At 38.3% G+C, this 20918-nt stretch overlaps 1 protein-coding gene and 1 non-coding gene across 2 annotated transcripts in view; both read right to left on the bottom strand.

Moving 5' to 3' along the window:
- The window catches only part of CFAP54 (cilia and flagella associated protein 54), a 276792-nt gene that overhangs the window by 95174 nt on the left and 160700 nt on the right, over positions 1-20918 (bottom strand). The window contains exons 41-48 of the mRNA XM_036250829.1: positions 20190-20381; positions 18425-18512; positions 17932-18141; positions 15955-16021; positions 13712-13894; positions 11259-11345; positions 6469-6591; positions 1462-1515 (exon numbers count right to left, since the gene is read on the bottom strand). Of these exons, the coding sequence (XP_036106722.1) occupies positions 1462-1515; positions 6469-6591; positions 11259-11345; positions 13712-13894; positions 15955-16021; positions 17932-18141; positions 18425-18512; positions 20190-20381 (1004 nt within the window). The remainder of the gene's footprint in view (positions 1-1461; positions 1516-6468; positions 6592-11258; positions 11346-13711; positions 13895-15954; positions 16022-17931; positions 18142-18424; positions 18513-20189; positions 20382-20918) is intronic.
- On the bottom strand, positions 17502-17606 carry LOC118624840. Its single transcript, XR_004958504.1, has one exon. It is a non-coding gene; the product is annotated as a U6 spliceosomal RNA (small nuclear RNA).

Below are 20918 nucleotides of genomic sequence, written 5' to 3' on the forward strand. Positions count from 1 at the left end.
GCTTTCCATTATACTGCCAGTCTTTTTGTTTTAAAAAAAAAAAAAGATCAGGCAGACATTCCTTTTAGACCCCAAACCACTTTTTAAAGAAGTGTTTTTAGGATGCTTTGGCATTTATGACTAGAAATAAATAAATATTCTTAAAATATCCAAGATTTTGGAACACTAAAATGAAATATGAATATGTATTTGTATCTTTCTAGTACCAACTCTCTCATTTCAGACAACTTGCTTATAAATTAAAATAAACTTTAAGGCAAAAACAATGACTCATCTGAAGCATAATTATGTAAAGTTTGTGGAATAAAATGAACAATACTAAAGCAATTTTGAAGAAAATTAATAAAAATAAATACCTTACTTAATAAAACAGAATATTGTTTCCTATCACTTAAAAAAATGAAGTTATGTATAGATCTGTATGTATACGTGAACTGTCCCCTGGATATAAGAGCCCCTTACCCATCCATAAATTCTTTTAACAATGGTTACCGCTCCTGTGCTCTAGCTCTTTCTAGTGGACAGACTGCCGGTAGTCCTGAGATCTTTAAAAATAATGATTTCAAGTTATTTAAATGCTACTAGGTCACCAAAGCTTAAATCCCAATCATTCAATTATTGACAAGAACAAATGTATTGAGATGGGCAGTCTAGCCCTCTCGTTGTAAAAAAAAAAAACTGCTGCTATCTCTATGGTGGTAATCATATTGCAATATATAAATGTATCAAAATAACACGTTGTACACATTAACTTACACAATGTGACATGTCTATTATATCTCAATAATTTTTTTTTTTAACAAAGGAAGAAAACAAAACCTTCCAGACCGTTGGCTGAGAGGCGGTCTCAGTATGGGGAAAAGGATATGAGTAAAAGCAGGATTGAGCAAGTGGGCTATCGCAAAATATACAAAATCTTTTTCTTACGTCAAAGTCGGCCATTATTGTATAGGTAATGAAAACCAATATCAAAGTTGGATACCTGACATGGCTAGTAAACAAACTGAATACATGTGTAATTGAAAAATTTAGGAGCAGTAGTGATATTGGCCCAATCTGAAAACCAGATCATTTGGGGTCCAATTTTACACCTGGCCTCAGAATTTTCAGAAACAGAAGAGCATATTACACAGAAGATTTTCAAAACACCAAGATTATAGCTACCAACAGATTGAAATGAATAAAAAATTGTCCACAGTACATATCCAGTGTTTATACACTACAGTTGTCCCTCACCACTTCGTGCTTCGTGATTGAGACGGTGAAAATGATACAGCGCGCTCAGTTGTCTGAGTCAATTATACAACCCTGTATTACAATTAAAATTAAAATTATTGTATGTATGGACTGTAGGTCTATGTATTCGAGCACCCTGGGAATCCTTCAACGCCAAATGCAACTGCTAGAGTCTGGAACGGATTAACAGAGATAAACGAGGGACGGCTATATGGTTATCCTTACCTGTAAATTTTCTTTGCTAGTAAGAGGTTTTCCTGAATCAAATGATTGAAATGCCTGTCAACATATAAAATGTTAACATTAGAATGAATATTGAGTGTTCTTTTAAATAACACTGTTAATGTGTTCTAAACATTTTAAATATCATTTTTTATTGTAGAAGTACTACATGCTCTAGTCAGAAAAGACAAGAATAGTAGAAAGAAGAAAGTAAAAATCACAGATAAACACTTTTTTAGGTTGTTAATATTTTGGTATTTTTCTTTTTGATGTATTTTAAAAGAATCTGTATTCCTTTTCCCTGTATTCCTTTTCCCTAAACATATATCATAATTATTTTCCCACACCATTAAATTATTTTTAAACGTTAGTCTATTAGCTAGGCAACATTCTATCCTATGAATGTAGCATAATAACCTCTTTCCTATTGTTAGACATCTAAGGGGAAGGAGACCACCTCCCACCCTTACCCCACCATGCAGCTCTATTTAAATATCATCGGTGACTTTTTTGTCTGTATTTCCGATTAACACCTTTGGATAGATCCCCAGAAGCAGAATTACAGGCTCATGAGATAAAAATATATTGAGAAAACTGAAAGGAACTGGTTTAATGTATACTTCTCCCCATGTTGTATGAAAATGCCAGGATTACTACACTTTTAACAGCATTGAGTATTAGCACTTAAAAATATTTTGGCCCATTAGAGGTAAAATTGTATTACTCTTCAGAATGACTCTTGTCATTTTTTAGTGACTTACCTGTTAACATGTTGGGTTCTAGATATAATGTTGCATTAGGAAATCTTCAATTTATTTGCCACGGGAGATTGTTGTGACACTGTGCAGGGTGCATTTCTCTGGGTACAGAGGGCCCTTTATAAAAAGCGCCCGTTGTACACGTCAATGCTGATGTTCTGCTCAGACCCCCTTGGTCACCTGGAAGTCACCAGCAGCTTCTGTGCACAAGCAGCTCACATATGGAAGGTAACCTACTTCACCTGTGCCTCTTTGTCTGCGGGCATTTGGTGGCCGGCAGTGCCGGGAGCATCCAGTCCCAACGAGGGACAGAGATTATTCTAGCCGGTCTCTCGGAGGGTCCCAATTGCCCACAGCAGTGACCTCAGTGATTCCTCATGGAATGCTTTTCCTTCCTTCCTATCAGACTTTCTCATTCACTCACCATTCTTTCTGGAACCACCTCCCAAGTATACTATTATATCTGCTCTCAAATATTTGTCTTAGGATGCTTTTGCTGGACCCCTAAACCAAGACATCACATATAGCTCTTATTGAAAGAAAGTGTTGGCAGTGTTTAAAATTGTTTTCCTTTTTTGAAAATATTCTTTATCTCCTATAATGCACAGAAAAATGAGTGAGCGAATCCAGGGGGAGATCTTTGGTGATATAATTTGAAGAGAGTTGATGGGACTTTAGATTTGGTGATGAGAAGAGAATCTCAATGAGTATAATGTTAAAAGATTTAATTTTTAAAAGACTGTAAAAAGTCCAATAATAATCTGTAAGACTTTTTCAGACATGGCAGGTCCTCAAATAACGTCGTTTCATTGAACGTTGTTTCACTATAATATTGATGAGAAAAAGAAACTGATCCCCAGCCGGGACTACTATCTGTGTAGAGTATGCACATTCTCCCTATGTCTGTGCAGGTTTTCTCTGGGGACTGGGTTCCTTCCACATCCCAAAAACATGCACGTTGGGTTAACTGGCATGTCTAAATTGTCTCAGTCTGGGTGAACATGGGTGTGTGAGTGCACCCTGTGTGGAAGGGCGTCCTGTCCAGGGTGGGTTACCACTTGGCACCCTGAGCTGCAGGCATAGGCTCCGGCTACCCATGACCCTTACCTGGATTAAGTGAGTTGAAAAACCATTATCTTACTTATTTTTAATTAATCTTTCTTATATGTATGTATAGCTCACATTTATTTTAATGATCACTATTAGAAGTGTTTTGTATCTTTATTTAAAATTTTGGTGATGTTTGTTTTTGTGACCAGAAATTTTACAATAAAATTGGTTTCATGCTACATCATTGCAGTTAAAGTCACAATTTCCAAGGACCTATGGATGACTTTAAGAGAGGACCTACTGTACTTCCTTTTACAACTGAAATCTAATTAATGAATTCTCTCTTTAAATAACTAGCCTGCAGCCCAATAACATTGGTACCTATTTTAATTATAAACCCTAACACATTTCCTCTTTTAATCACATTTTCGAAATTCTAAGTTGAAGCTGTAAAGCTGCAGATTAACTTTGAAAATACAAAATTTGAGGTCACATTCCACTGGGAGACAGTGTACTCACACTTTTGCCTATGACAACTAGTTGATAAAAATGAAGTTTGGAATGTACCTGTCAAAATTGGCTTCAGATTATCTATTTGTTTGTTTTGGTAAAAGCAGTGACCTGGCCGGTTTGGCTCAGCGGTTAGAGTGTCAGCCCGTGGACCAGAGAGTCCAGGGTTTGGTTCCTGCTAGGGGCATATACCTCAGGTGCAGTTTTTCCCTGGCCCTGGTTGGGGTCGTGTGGGTGGTAACCACTGGATGTGTCTCTCTCACATTGATGTTTCTCTCTTTCCCTTCCTCCCTCTTTCCCTCCCGCTCTATCTGAAGATAAATGCAAAAATGTCCTCGGGTGAGGATTAAAAAAAAAGCAGTGACCATTCAAACTCTCTCTTGTTTCTCATTCTACCCATCTGGCTTCTCTCTCCACCTCTTCTTGGATTCAAAATGTGGATGACTCTAAGGGTCACTTCTCTGACTCCTACTTTTTTCATCTGCCTCGGTCTCCAGCTGATTTTATCCTGTCCCATGATTGCAAATCTCTATGCTAATACTCCCAAATTTTATCCTGTCCCATGATTGCAAATCTCTATGCTAATACTCCCAAATTTACCCGAAGCCCCAACCTCTCCCCTGAATTCCAGATCATATACACTGGACACCTACTGACACATCTCCACCTGTACGTCTAGTCAGGATCTCATGCTTAACGTGTTCCATCCCTGCCGGAGCAGTATTCCCTATCTCAGTTCTTAAAAACTTCTTCCTACCAGTTGGTCACGTTGAACACTCTGAAGTCATGCTTGATTCCTGTCTCTTACATCCCACGCCCAAGCCATCATCCGCAAATGCTGTCAGCTCCCATTGCAATACCCAGAATCGGACCACTTTCACTCCTTCCACCACCGTTACCACACCTCGCTCAGATGATTTGCAAAAGCTTTCTAACTGGTCTCCCTATTTATACCCATGCCCATCCACAGTCTCGTCCCCAAACAGCAAGCAAAGTGGAATTTAATTCCTATTCCATCATTTCTCTGTTCAAAGATCTGCAAGGTTTCCACCTCATTTTGAGTAAACTCCCGTCCTGACCAAGCCCTGGGAGGTCCTGGGATCGAGCTCCTGCATACCCCCACCTTCTCTTCCTCTCTGTTCCAGCCTCACCCGCCTTCTTGGTTTTCCTCAACCACGTCCTGCAGGCATCTCCTCAGGGCCTTTGCCTTGTAGCTCCTCCTTTTTGGAAGACTCTTCTTTCAAATCTTTCACACTCAAAAGTCCTTTATTAGAGTTAGAGAGACTTCCCAAACCACCCTCAATAAAACAGCCACCTGCCAGACACTCTGTCCTCCTAACTCAGCTTGCCTGTCCTCACAGCACTTCACCACCTGACATATATTTATGTGCTTAATATGTCCATTGCTTGTCTTCCTCACTGCACTATCTGAGTAATATGCCTCCAGGAAGGCTGTAACTCTGTTTATCTTTTTACTGCTCTATTCTCATGCCTGCAATAGTGTCTGTATTCAGTAAGCTCTCGATAAATATTTAAATAAATTAAAATATGATTTTAATAACAAAATATAAACTATTTATAATAGGAAAAGGCTATTGACTGAGAAGCAAGCAAGAAAACACTGCTAATTTTACTGAGGTAAGAGACTGAATTAATTCATGCTGCAGAAAATGAACAAAACCCAACTGATTCCTCAAAAGATAAATACATGCATGCGCACTCGTATTCTATTGCCTACTGAACATCCCTCAGGATTTTCTGTAGATAACCTCACACCCTATCACAGTAAATTATAATGCTATAGCAGTCAGATTGAGAAATAAGAAGATGCATTTTAGGAGAACATGCTGAAGTAATGAATTTATTGTATATAAATATAATGTCAGCTTAAGCAAGTAATTTTCAAGACTTACAGCCTATTCCCCAGGTTCTTTTAGGCCCTCCAAATTCGAATCCCACCTGCACATATCTATCAGTCTTACTCCTTACACGAACAGCTCCCTCTGGGAAACTGACTTGTTACCTCTTTCTATTTTCTTTATTGCTGGCCCACAAGAGTCCAAGCATCTCCTCCCTAAAACAAGATCACATAGTGATCCCCAGATCAACATAAAACTAAAGCAGAGGAAAATAATAGTTCACTCTGATTTAAATATAAACACTTGTATGCATTTTTAAGGATGCCTCAATGATCTGATTTACAAATAAACAAGCCAGGCAAAACAATTTCCCAAAGTCAAAAAAGAGTAGACAAAATAGAGGAATGTCCTCTCCTCACAGAAATCAGAAGAAATTTGAAAAACACAAGCTTAACTCTTTGGTATAAAGTATATAAGTCAAAAACATCCAAAAAAAACCACGAGGAGAAACTGTTCTAAGAACATCAACCAGAAATTATCAAATTAGACCCAAATGTCTAAGAGGAAGTGGCTGATAGATGTGTCTACTGAGACCATCCATGATAACTACGATATAGAGCCAGAATTTCATTGTAAAAATCTACTCCAAGACCTAGCTCCCTGCCCCCAGGACACCCTTCCATTCTAGGCAAATGAAACTATAGCCAGGCTTAACAAAGAGGTCTGCAGCACCAGAGACTTGTAAATACACCTTTGTGGAAGCATTCCCTGAATTCTAGGAATGTAGCTTTCCAGAGGTAAAGAAATGTTTTGAATCAAATTGACAGGTTTACCTTCACTCTTGTAGTAGATTTAGAGCCAGCAGGTATTAAGGAAGGCATGTTTCTTCCATAAAAAATCTGGAACATTTCATGAAAGGCTTCGGAAAAGAATCTTAAATCGATAAGGACTTCAATCTTTAAAGGAAAGAAAAAAATGAGATTTTTAAATTAAACCATTTGTTCTACTTATAAAATGAAAACTTTAGAGAAAAAAATCATCAACTGAGATTCAAAATGTGTCCTTAATGTTAGCAATGTGTTAGAATCACTGTTTAGTAGACATGGGTGATGGAGATGCACGTGTTTGTATGGGAGCCAGGTTACATGAGCAATAGACCAAGAAGCTAATGAACAACAGTAGGAGACTATTCAAAACAATGGATGTTTATCAAATGTGGCTACTTCATTAAAGACAAACACATAAAAACATAATAAGCATGAAAGAGTTAAAAAATAACTGAATTTATCTTTATGGTCCCATGGTGAACTATGGTTTAAAAGAAAAATGAAACAAAAACACTCCTGATGTTCTCTAACACTCTGAGGAGAATCAAACAAACCAGGAGATGAGCACCACAGCATAGAGACAACTACTCATCTCCTTATCCATAATTTTTGGGCACTGTTGATTTTAAAGACATATACTTAACAACATTAATTAATTAGTAACTATACATTGTACATGGCTTATTTTAAATATAATGCAGCAGAACTTTCCATCAGGAAATTATAAGAAGGAAAAGTTATTGATCAAATTAATTCATTCACTTAGTATGTTTATTGAGCATCTCTTATACATCAAGCCCTCTTGGAGTTTATATTCCATCAGGATGTATACTTAGCTAAATTTAAATGATACATAAAGATATATACAGTATGAGAAGGGATTGAGGGTACTGACAAAAATGCTCTTTTCAAAACTGTGGTCAAGAAAATCTCTGAAAAGACCTTTGAGAGAAGATCTGGGAATGATGTGACAGAGAAAGACAATGAAAATCTGCTGAAGGGACCCTGAGGACAAAGGTCATACGGTGGCAGCAGGAGCAGTCTGTAGTCTTGGTGTGCTCAAGGAGCCTGCGTGGCAGGAGCTTAGGGAGAGAGGGACAGAGGATTAGGAGACAGGTGTGAACGTGGCCTGCACACCAGAGATGGGATTTGGGATTTTATTTTCTTGGTGATAAAAAGTTATAGGAGTCCAGCTGGTGTGGCTCAGTGCTTGAGTGTCAGCCCACGCAGCAAGAGGTTGAGGTCACCAGTTCAATCCTCGGTCAGGACACATGCCCAGGTTGTGGGCCCAATCCCCAGTGGGGAGCATGCAGGAGGCAGCCAATCAATGTTCTCCCTCATCAATGTTTCTATCTCTCTCTCCCTCTCACTACCTCTCTCGCTAAAATCAATAAGGGGGGGGGGGGGGGAGAGAAGTTATAGGAGACTTTGAACAGGGCAGGGCCCTAACCTGACTTATGCTTTGGAAACACCTAGCACAGTCTTAAGAATCTCAAGAGTGTATAACTTTTAAAAAATTAAAAAGAAGGTAAGTTCGGGGAAATAAGATGTGACAATAATATGAACATAAAACATAAAAGGTCAGAAGAATATTTTTAATGGAGAAAACTTCTTGTCTATTGAGTTACATACTTTGGTTCTTGCCCAGACAGCTTGGGCTCTAATCTCTGCAGCGCCAGAGAATATCAAAGTAGGTATTAGGGAGTCACGTGAGTTCTTTCAGACTTCTAGATGAACATTTTTCTCATTGTCCTTGGAGGAAACATTTCCTCATATCTGTGTGAGTGTACTCTTCTCTGGTCTGGACTGTCAGATTGCTGTACATGGACTACCTGTCAGACCACTTGAAAAAGCAATGGTGATAAAAATGGACAAGTATTTTCAGAAATGACCAACACTGTGAACACAAACAAGCCAAATGGAAAAAAAAAAACTACCCATAAATCAACCCTTCACTCACACAGATATACAACTAACAATACCCTTTCCACGAATGTTGGGTATATTGAGAGTAAAAAATCTTTCAAGATGCTGGCAGTTCTAAAGTGAAGCCAGACCAGTTGATCGTAAAGAGGTCTTAAAGCCTTCCCTGGAAGACACTAGTGCACTGCAGAAACTTAACAGCGTGACCTACTGCTGTTTGATCCGTCAAAAAGCAGCACTGTGTGCCATTTTCTCTCTTCCCACTCGCTGACCCCGGTGTACTCTGGGCACACAGGCTGTCTTTCCTTTCCTCTGTGGGAGCGCTGGTTGCCCTTTGTCATTGCTTCTGTTCAAACCCTGGTCAGGTTTCCCAGTCCCACTATGCCGACAGGATCCAACTTCCTTCTTCCCCGCTCTGGACACTGTTCCCAGATACATCTGATCACATCCTCTCCTGATCAAAATTCTCTAATTAACTCCCCCTCCCAACTCAAGGCTTCAGAACGGAGTCCACAGTTCTTCACTGGCTTTTAAATTACTCTAGTACAAAGCAGTTGTCCAGTGTCCTGTCAAGTTAACAAGCCAATAAAAAATAGTCACATAACCAAAAACTGTGTTCAGTGCCTCTCTGCACCTCCTTCTGACATGTTACTATTGGTCACTGCAATGCTTCCACGCTGGCCTTATCACAGACCAGAACAAAAGTCAGCCACAGTCTCCTCACTTCTCCTGTTGCTCAGCCTCTACATCATGTCTGTGTGACCTCTGGTATCCTCATGTCATCTCCTTCAGCCTCCCTGCTCAAAACCTCACTGCAGTCCACTGCCCACCACTCCCCACTAACAAGGCGAAACTTTCTCAGCTCTCTGCCTTCCACGTGATTGTCTGCCCAGACGTTCCTTTTGTCTTCTTTCCTGCTTGGTTAGGTCTACTTTTTTCAAGCCTAAATCATATCTACTTTGTGAAACATAAAGTCCCAAAGCCATTTTCCCCTCTTCCAAACTCCTGGAGACAGTGCTCATCACATGCATTTGGAAATGGTCAAGTGGAAGGTGCACACATTACTGTTTTGTGTACATGTCCTGTCTCTTCCCTGTTTTCACATCCCTATAAGCAAGGACCATGGGATTATATTTCTTTGATTAGAGTTATTAACAACATGGTACTTTTATACAAGAGATATTCAATAAATGTTGTCTCAGAGGTAAAACAATAAATATTTACCAAGTATCTTCTAGGTGTAGATAGTAGGCACTTGATAAACATCTATAGATATTATGTTCAATTCAATAATTAATTACTGAATATCAAGTATATAAATTTATTACTCAAGACATTATGTAGGACTAAAAGATGAATAAATACAGGCCCTTCAATAATTTGGCAATTTTGAAGAGAGCACTGTTTTTTTAGAGAGAGAGAGAGAGAAAAGGTGTGTGTGTGTGTGTGTGTGTGTTATTGAAACCCAAAAGCAGAACTCTTAAGAGTTCAATAACTCAGTAATGGCGATCTAGAAATTATCACAGCTGATAAATTATTTATTCCAATGTTAAAATCTATTATCCTACTAGTCAGCACCAGAATTTCTCTTAGGGAAGGCATTGTCTTTATTTAGAAACAGAATGTGATGGATTATTTGGGTATGAAAACATAGGCCCATGGGCAAGGTCTAGATGGAGAGAACAGTTTCAAGGGAACTCTAATTTGCCCTCATTAGAAATGAGGCAGGATTTGGGAAGGAAGGTAGAAGGCATTTCCAAAGGAGAAGGAGGGTTAAGCCAGGAGCATGTTGGAGCCCACTCACTCCCAACTGCAAGGGCTGATCGTGCACATCTTGTCCCAACTCCACAGTCAGTAATGCCCAACAGACAGGCTGAAGTCAGCAATAGTGAGAGTACTTACACCATGGACATTTCAATGCCACAGATCAGGGCTGTTTTTTAGAGTGAGTTGTGAAACATTTACCATCACACAACTGGGCAGGGAGGCAAAAGCATGAGATGTTGGCCAAGAAATAATTTAAGCTCAGAGATGCCAAATATTCTGTTTTAAATTGTTTGTTTTGCTTCATCTTGTTTTCTTGTATTCCCAATTTTCAGTCAAGTCCAATATATAAATAATGGCCCTAGGTGAATGTGGTGTGTGTGTGTGTGTGTGTGTGTGTGTGTGTCATAGGAAATAGGGTTGAATTTCATATTAGAGACAAGGGAGTAGAACAGGGAGCAAATCTGCAAATCTGCTGAATGTTGACATGATCCACGTACAGAACAAATTCAACAGAAGTAGTAGCCTGTGACTGTAGGCGACCAGAAAAAAAAGCAGAGAGAATAAGGTGCTAGAGGTTCCCACTCCACGTGGGGTTCAAGCCAACTGCACATGAATCTGGAAGACAGAGACCCTCAGCCGATTCCTAGGTTCCACAGTTCGTTGTAATTTAGTGCCTGTGTGTTTTGCACTTCAATTTTATGTGCAATTAAAAATTTTGTACACCATAATATACATACAGATCCTTACAGAAGAAAATGGACAGAAACTGCAGAAAACTGACTCGTTAGTCCCCAGTCGTCCAGTACACCAATCTTTCCGAAGTGGTGATTTCCAGACTGACAGGTGTTGGATGAGCCTCCTTACTGACAGGTGTTGGATGAACAGGTGTAGCTGTTCCTCACTTTACTAGGCCCAAGCATGAAATGATCTAAACCTTTCTAACTGGCTCTTTCTCATACTTTGTTATAAGGATGGGCAAATCTTTTTAATATCAGTACATCCTATTATTATCAGTTTATTATTTTGAGTATTAGACCCAAATTAATTTATGACCATATCTTATAACAGTTCAAGAATATCAGATGTCTTAAAAACTTGTAACACACCTTGAGGATTCTTACTTCTAGATTTCTGACCAAGTCTTGGCAAATTCCAGAAACAAAATACTGGTACAATGCAAGGAGAGGCAGAATCTACCAACAGAAAAACAAAACATAGTTTATCGAGTTAATAACCCTATAATAAAATGTAGCCTAATTATGTAGGAAATGTTATGTAAAATAGTTATTGATTTTCCTATGCCAGGAGACTATACTGTTTGGTGTAAGTAAAATGTTCTGCCTCACATATGCGTCATAATTTTATCAGAACTCTAAAGTGCTGTCAGGGACTTAGAGTTCCAGTTGGTATGCAAACCCTAGGTTTCACATCTTTTTAAAGGGTGACATGCAGTTAATTATCTTCCCTGAAAAATTAATTCAACATATATGATGAATCACTGAGGCCTGTGGAAACATTCTAGCAAATGGCTATCAAATAAATACAAAATATAAAGCGAAGGAACTCACATCCATGTTCTCAGATAGTTCTTACTTATTCATCTCAATGTCAGCTGCTATTTTTCTTCAATGAGAATATCTCTATCAGAAAAAAATAATACTTATACTATGTCTATTGTGTATCAGGTACTGTTGAATGAGAAAAAAAACCTAACATGTCATTGCCTTCACAGAGCAGAGAGTCCACGATGAAAACCCAAGCTTACTCTTCACACGTTTTTATGTTTCTAGAATTAACCCCAAAGTTCAATTCTTCTTGAACTCTCACGGATGTACATGGAAGCTCCCAACATTTCAACTGAGCTAGCCACTGCAGCCAGACAGGTGTTGGGGGACCATTTTGCCTAGACTTCTGAACAGCTCCTCCTGATCTCAATTCAACACTGAAGCTTGGTTCCTACAACTTGGGTCCTGCTCCACTAAAAGGAGATGGAAAACAAGGAGGAGGATTGGAATTCCCATTAATTAGCAAACTATTTCCCATGATTCCACCACAATGGGTCCCAGAGCAAATTTTATAATGTGACAGCAGGCTGGAGGGTAGTGTAACACAAAATGGAAACTATTTACATTCTGCAAGTTCAGCTAAGAAGACACTGTCAGTCAAAGGGCAGCTGCTATTAGCAACAGCTTTAAAAAGGATTAGAACTGATCTTAAATGTTTCAAACATTAGACAATATGTTTTTCTACAATTATGCACTACACACAACAAAAATACCTTTTTTCTATAATTAATACATCATCAAACAACAAGTTGGCTATTACCTTTGAGATTTTCTTTTCTTTGGTGAGAAATAAAAACACAACATTTTTTGCTGCCATTTGCTCAATTATTCAGAAAAATGTTCTCAATTTCTTAAGCTTCAGAGAAAAAAAGTCTCATTTCTTTTCCTGTGCAGTGATATGTATTATATATGAATATGACTAGGCAGCTAAAGGTTACCCAGGGGATAGAACTGTTTTCTAAACCCAGAAATGAATCCCCTTAACAATGATACAGCACCATTTTGTTATTTTTTTCTAATAAACAATTTCATGCCAAATCTGCCAAGTGATGAATGCATTTATCAACCTCTATGCCTTAACACATGGCTTTATAATTTAACAACTCAGAAAGAAATAAATATTTTCAATATAAGGAGAGAGAATAAACTTAGAACAAGAGAATAGAAAACAATATGTAAAAAAAAAGAAAATAGGTATGAAAATTATGAAAGAAAGGAAAAGAAGCAGAAAAAGGGAACAGAATATATATTAAGAAGCAAACAGAGAGAAAGGAGAAAAACAAAAGTAGAGGAAATAGCATATAGGAAAAATAAAATAAAGGAGGAAAATATAAAATGACCAACAGTTAGAACATACTTGTTTTAAAAATGCAATCAACTTAAATTTATTATATAATAAAAAATTTGGTTAATTTCCCCCAAAGAAAAAGTGAGTTGTATTGGAATTTTTTAATTTCCTAGGATATAAGAAGTATCTGTCTTTGCCTGGCCAGTTTGGCTCAGCGGTTAGAGAGTCGGCCCCAGGGACCAAAGAGTTGCAGGTTCAATTCCAGTCAAGGGCATGTACCTCGGTTGTGATTCAATCCGAGATAAATTTATCTCAATAAATAAATAGTCTCATAGGTCTGGTATTGATATGATCTGAATAACAATGTGGTAAGTTACATGTGCACTAGATTCCTCTGTTGGAGACCAGTGAAACATTCAAATCAATTTCACCAAACGTCTTAAGAAAAAAAAGATAGAGTAAAAAGAGAACAAAATAAAGTAGATATTGCTTTTGGATCCAAAATGCAACGTAAACAATAATGTCAAAGAAACTTAATATATTTTATTTTGAAGTACAGATAAGGATCATGAATATAGAGTTTAAAAGTTAAACAAGAACTGACCAAAACATTAACAAATTTTGAAAAGTATAAGGTAAGTGTGGCAAAAAAAACAAACAAACAAACACAGTGAATTAAGATTTGTTGCTTTTACTAATTACTTACTATTATGTTTTGCTTAGCAAAGTGCAGTTCTCGTATAACATAATACAGACTGGCAATTACAGAGCAAATGTCAGCCCGGTATGTATCCGAGAAGAGCTCGATGCCTGGGAGAAGCTGAGTGATTTCATACTGGGCATAGCAACGTGCAGCTTTGGGATGTGGAAGTGTGGTTCTAAGCAAGCCCTGAAAATGAAAAAAGGTGAAACAAAGAGCTATAAATTGCATCTGCAATAATGACACAGAAAGATAAGTACATGTATTAGCCCATGCCTAGTAATAAACAGGACTCAGTAATATTATCATCATAATAGCTTCCAAATGCTTTCATCACTCAAGATGTTGCCTTTCAAATTCCACAGTAACTGTATACTTTTCAGAAGAAATTACCGTTATATTATGGTATCATTTGTTGAGGGACAATTCTGTGTTCGGCAGTATTGGTAAATTCTTTATAATACTATCTCATTTCATCCTCATTTAACCAACCCCTAGCAGGACTGTGATCTCATAAATGATACAACTGAGGTTTAAACAGCCTATCTGAGGTCGCACAGCTAATGATGGCAGAAAGAAGATTCAAAGTCATATCTATTTAACTAAAAAACTATGCTCATTTTACTCTATCAACCTATAAGTAGAAGAGATAACTGATTTCAGAATTCGAAATCAGGTAGAGGTCATTCTAAATTTTAACTGAATTAATTGAAAAGGTGATTTATTTAATTTGACCAACATTTCTTAACTAAATTATATGACAAACATTGCACTAGATGTGGGAAAACCAGATGAATACACAAAATCAAACTTTACATTTAGGAGTGCTTATGTTACCTTAAAAAATTAAAACTTCTTGTCGACAAATGCACTTAAAATTATTTTAATGTAAATATCAAAAAGAGTTTTCATCAGATTGCTCATTAAAATTATAAGGTACCTACCCTAAAATGCTAGGCAGTTGTTTAAATTTTTAGTTTTACGAATTTGCTTTAAAATCATAAGAAGAATTAATAGGTTTTTTAAAATAAATCCCACCACCTAATTTTTATTTTAGGTGTGGTATTACTAATAAATATGTCTACATTAAGCAAAAAGTGACATATCTTTTTAAATTACAGTTGACCCTTGAATAACATGGGTTTGAAGTGCGCGGGCTCACTTACACACGGATTGTTCTCAATAAATACCCATGCTGTCTTCTGCCCGCAGCTGGGAGTCTGCAGGTGCAGAGGGCTGACTACATGCACTGATTCATGCTATTTTATATAGGGACTTGCGCCTCCGTAGATTTTACCATCTGTGGGGGATCCTGGAACCAATCCCCTACGGATACTGAGAGGCAACTAAGTTTTGAGGAAGTGAAAAGTTACACATACATTCTCAACTGTGTGGGAGTCAGCATGCCCCCAACTCCCTTGTTGTTCAAGGGTCAACTGTCCTTATTTTCTAAAACATAAACTGCATTATTTTCAAGAACAAGGAGTGGAGTATGCAAAGGACGCAACATGCAGAGTCCAAACCAGATTATTGTTCCCTCTGCATCCTGCCTTTTCCCCTTCCTCGCCTTTGAAGGGCAGGTAGAGGTGAATGGAACATAAGAGAATTGAAAAGTTTGGCCTTACGTTCAGAGAAACGTAATCTTTCCCAAAGATCTCATCTATACAGCTTTCATAAGATACCAGACTCTTCTGATACACAGAACAAGGGTGCCCAACTTCAAAGTAAACAGAACCTTCAGTACATTGCAAAGGCCTCGTAACATTCCTGAATCTGAAAATGTCTTATATTTCAGATAAAAGCTCCTTTCTTCTTTACTAAAGTCAAACCCAGATCCTAAGAACTGCAAACACTCTACATACCTCTGTAGTCTTCAACCTATTTCTTGCTTTCATTACATAGCATACTTTATATCATGGAATCGAGCAAACTTTAGTTAGACATGAGGCAATCTAAGACACCTGTTTGGAGTCAAACACGCCAACTTTGCTGCTTACTAGGACCTGATCTTACTAACAACAGGAGACTCAGTTTCCTTATCTGTAAAACTTCTTCTGTAATCTCAAGAGCAAACAGACTCTGCTGGATGCTAAAAGTGAAAGTTCAGCCACAGAAGGAAAGATGGGCTTGTGATATTTAATCAACGTTCATGCTATTTTTCTACCTTTATGAATATGATAAACTACTGCCCTTTTTTTTTTTTTTTTACTGACTGAATGGTCAGTAGAAAGACAAACATGAAGTATTACCTGAAAGAGTAATGCAGACAAAATGCAACAGTTTGATCTCTTCTCAACGTCTGACACCTTAGCAAATCTAAAGAAGTATATAAGAAAAAGAAGCTGATTCATAGATAATTTTTCAAAATGATTTTATATAAATACGTCTCTAATAAAGACATTCCAAAAATAAAATAGCCTTTGTTATTCTAAAAATGCTATGTACTTATATAAGATCCAGAACACTGAGAAACAGAAAAAATAAAAATAAAAAAATCACCTATAATCCTATCACCTTAATGTGATTAGTGGGAACCTTTTGGCCAATTTCTAGACTTTTTTCTAGTTATACATGCATACATTAAGACTAGAATTATGCAATACATATTACTTTATAAACATATGTTCTCTTCATGGACGCAATGAGCTACATCATTACTTTATAGAGCTTTAATATTTTTATCATATGAATACACCATAATATAAAAATATTCATCACCACTTTGAGTTTTCCAATGCTGAGGTAAACATTGTTGTACCTACAGTTTTGAACACTTGTCATATCAGTTCCCCTGGATAAATCCCCAGAAGTGGAAATTTTGGGAAAAGGGGGTATACAGTTTTAAAGTTTGTAATGAATATGGTTAAATAATTGCCTCCAAAAGACTGAAACTGTGTTTTCTCTCCAGCAGAATATTATGGACCCATTGATGCTGTTAAGTCTTTCCACTAAAGATTAAGGTCATGTCTCTGAATTTACCACTGTCTCATTTAAGTCTGGTGTAAGAGTTTGAGCTTCTCTTCATGTGAGTCTTAAAATTCACATCTGCAGCTCTAAACCATTACCTTTTTCTAAGTCTTATTTAGATAAAGCCAGTCGGTTTCACCATATTAACTATATTAATTAACTAATGTCTATCTGAGTTCAGTTTCTCTATGTGGATATTCGAGTGTGGTGTTTGCCCTTCTGAACAGTGGGGAGAAGAGTTTCTTCTCCTCAGGGAATCTCTGAGAACAGCCAAGGCCTCTGTAGCATCAGATATTCTGTGGAAGTCAGACTTCCAGCTACATAATTGGGAAATGACTTCCTGTTGGTTGAAAATCAGGAACTAACAACTTCAGGGACTCAGAGAAGCTGAGCTGTCCAATGCATAAATGCTATAGCAGTTCTTTCTCAAGCTGTGAACCTTTCTCAACTTTTCTATTATCTGCTGCCAAGATCTACTAAGCCATAAGCTCAGACTTATGTAGGGGTTGTATGTATGTGTGTGTGTGCACGCATGTGTGTGTGCATGTATGTGTGTGAGGATGAGTTCTTTCCCAGGACTGCAAAACAATTAAAGCTGACAATTTTTTAAAAATCTTTACTGTTCAATACTTTCTAATTAGGTAACTTCTTACTTCCCCTGCCCACGCATGCCAATTTTCTGAAAACAATGTGGTATTAACTAGGTATTATTTTTTTTAATTTACACTACAGCTCAAAATACTAAGCAGATTTTTGCCCACCACACCACAGCAACGTAACTGGGGAGGAGAAGGAGCCTCTACCCCGACCCCTCCATACTCCTATTTTTTTAAATGTGGGACGCTTCAAGAATTTACATGTCATTTTTGCACAAGGGCCGTGCTAATCTGCTTCATATCGCTCTGATTCTAGTCTACAGCTGCCTAAATGAGCACTACTCCCTCCGAACTTTCTAAATTTCTCACATTAATCAAATGTTTAAGATATTTGTGAGTGCTAACTCGCTACAAGGCATTGTGATAGACTTTCACACATGTTACATGTGATAGGCTGGGTAATGGTCCCTGCATCCTAAGATAGCCACATCCTAATTCCCAAAACCTATTAACATGTTACCTTACATGACAAAAACAACTTTAAAAGACCTTGTAGATGTGATTACACTCAGGACCTCAGGATGAGCTGGTCCTGGATTTTTCAGCTTCCCCACAGAGGGAAGCTGTCGGCTATCATGCAGATCACGCCATCGTCACACTCACTGGGCTATCTTTGCCGATATGACCGCTCCTTGCAAACACCCCCAAATGCCGACTCTGGACAGAAACTCCTCACTGTAGTCTTTGCAACGCGGAGGCGAACAGCTGTCGGTGGCACTGGTGAGCGTGGTGCCAAGCTCGGTCCATGTCTGCAGCACGTCTTGTTTTCTGAATATGTCATCAAGAGCTTGACTCCAACATTTAAAAGCAGCCCTAGAACAGAAACAGAGCATTGAGCAGTCCCTTCTCAGAGACCCGTATCTTTAAATCTTTCCAAAAGGAAAAGTGAATACGCTGAAGAAACATTTTAATTAAAATCTATACTATTTGTGTAGTATGTACGCATAAGCATTTCTCTAGGTAGCATTCGATAAACAAAATGTAGCAATGTAATATTATTGAAGAACTAGGAATTATGAAAGATAATATTTTTTCACAATTAAAATTTTTTTTCAAAGTTTTCTCTTGTTCTGTATAATCCTAAAAAAAAATCTACCTTTTCTTCCCTGCAAAGATGAGAAGACTTCCAAGCTGATGCAGTGCCTGAACTTTAAGACTTCTTTGATTGCTGGCTTGGAGAACATCTATATTTTAATCAAGTAAAAGAACAAATATCAGTTCCTGAAAAAATATTTCCTTTATATTTGTGAGAATATTTTAAACTGTATTATGCCTTAGCTGTGTACATAAGCACACTGCAAGCTAGTAGTGCCTTCAAATGTCACATAATATATACACAGAAAGAGCGTCAATGATGTTCTATTTGAACGTAGTGGGGGGGATCGGGTCTAACCACAGGTGAGTAACACAGAGAGAGTGAAATACGAGTCAGGCAGGTAGAAATGGTTGAGAAGAGAAATGCAGAAAAGGTGCGCAAGGGAGAAAGCGCTGGGCATATGTGGAAATGACGTGTGCGGCTGGTTTTACTGGGAGGGTGAAGAAAAAGGTAGTGGCAACATTACAGCAGCACCTGAATGCCTTGTGGGAAAATGTGGACACGATTCTATAGAAGATGTGAAGCCTTGAGCAGGGATGCGACAAGATTACATCATATCAGATTCTTCCTTTTACCCAAATGCAGAAAAAGAAAATCTTTAATATCACCTTAACTGAGGGTGGAGGGAGGGGTTGAGGGGGCTCTGATGAATGCATGCACGCAAGGATATATAGCTAAAATACCCACTGACATGGCAATGGTTTCTACTGCCCCCAGAGGTATTTTAGAAATCTTAGGAAGGGTTTTGTTAGTTGCCACCATGGGGCATCTCCTGGTATTTCATAGTGAAGACCAAAGTCACTGGACGGCCTGTAAGGCATGGGACTGTCCCCCTCAGTGAAGAAAAAGGTGAGAAACCTGTCTGCAGTTATCTGAGTCTAAGATCCAACTTCATTCTACACATAAAAAGGATATATTTGCATGTTTTCAAAATGCTCTGGATTTGCCAGAAATGCAACCACACACTATAGTATTCATCTTTGTTCAGAACTTCATCTAGATTTACTTGCTATTTTAGAAAATTATGTCACCAAAATGAACAGTGCTGATACGACGTGTCACCGATGCAACAACAGAACAACTCTGCATTCAGAGCCGTGACGACCCTACAAGCAGGACAGGAGCATCTGATTGCTTCACTGTGCCTTCCGCTGCATGAGTACGTACATACCAACAATAGATTCCTTTATTGTAAAATGACTTTATCCCTTACTGTATATTTAGAGCTTCACACTGATTTGGAGGGGAAATAATACATGTAGGAAGAATACACTGAATATAAATTATACTCCAGAGCGTAGAGGGGGAATTACACAGTGTCTGCTATATAAAAGGGAGATGTTGGGTGGACAACATGGGTTGAGTATATACTGCTGAACTTGGGAACTGCTGGAGTGATGCCCTTTCTAAAAGCCAAGTCCAGTGGAAAGGCAGAGAAAATGAAACCAGCCGGGGCAGAGCAAAAGAACTTGACAGTGGCCACTTCCTGACAAGCGGTTCACAGTTTCAGTTAAAGGTGATGGGCAGAAGGGTGGCCTAGGACCTCCCCATGTGACAGCCAGGCTGGGGGAAGTGGGTAACGGGAGGTGCTGGGAGCACCTTGCCTCAACACGGCGCTGGCACTGACTGCGAGGGTTTGATGAGTAGATTCTACTTCAAGCTCTTTCATCCTATTTTTAAAAATAATATTGCAGGACCAAATGTAATCTCCAACATTTATGCAAGTGATCATATTGACTGTAAAGACATATTGAATAAATCTTACCAATAGTTTTGTAATATGAAGACATTACCAGTCCTAGTTGTGAATAGGGAAGTTTGCTTTTCTCCACTGAACTAAAGACTCTGAAGTGTTCCTGAGAAAGGTCAGGGGGTGTCGGCATGTGCATCTCTTCCGTCCCCAGGCAAAATTCCACCTTTCCAGTATTGAATTTTGAATTGTTTATTCCTCTGTCTACTAGTCATGAAAAAAAATTTTAAAAGAAATTTAAAATGGAAAAAAGAAGGGAAGTTGATGGTGAAGAAAAAGGTAGTAGAAATGGAAAGGGAGGAGAAAGGAAAGATTTTGGGTGTAAGCGAGACCTCGCCGCAGTTTGAGGCACTTTGATTCCTTAAACTCAGTAACTGGAATAATTTCTGAGAGCACAGGTGTGTGTGGATGGGCGCTATACTCGGGCCATTTCCCAGTTTGCCAGGATGTAAATGCTCTTCATGGAGATTGGTGGAAATTACACTATTTGGGTTTGCCCTTTTGTAAGAACTTCCAAGAGTAAGATGTTAGTTTGCATCTGGGGCATAGACCTCTGGATCAAAAGCAACACATAGGTAGTTCTAACCCAAGGGGGGAAAATGGGAAAGAGCTATTTCTTTCTAAGATCAGAGAACACATAGGAAAAAAGGAAAATATTCTCCGGGAAGTGGTCAAAAGCTGCAGAGAGAGAAAAGCAATTGTGGACTCCGAAGTCTACAGCCTGAGGACTGGGATAAACTTCTG

Source organism: Molossus molossus, unplaced genomic scaffold, assembly GCF_014108415.1.
Source record: "Molossus molossus isolate mMolMol1 unplaced genomic scaffold, mMolMol1.p scaffold_m16_p_10, whole genome shotgun sequence".
In the NCBI taxonomy this organism is placed as follows: Eukaryota; Metazoa; Chordata; class Mammalia; order Chiroptera; family Molossidae; genus Molossus; species Molossus molossus.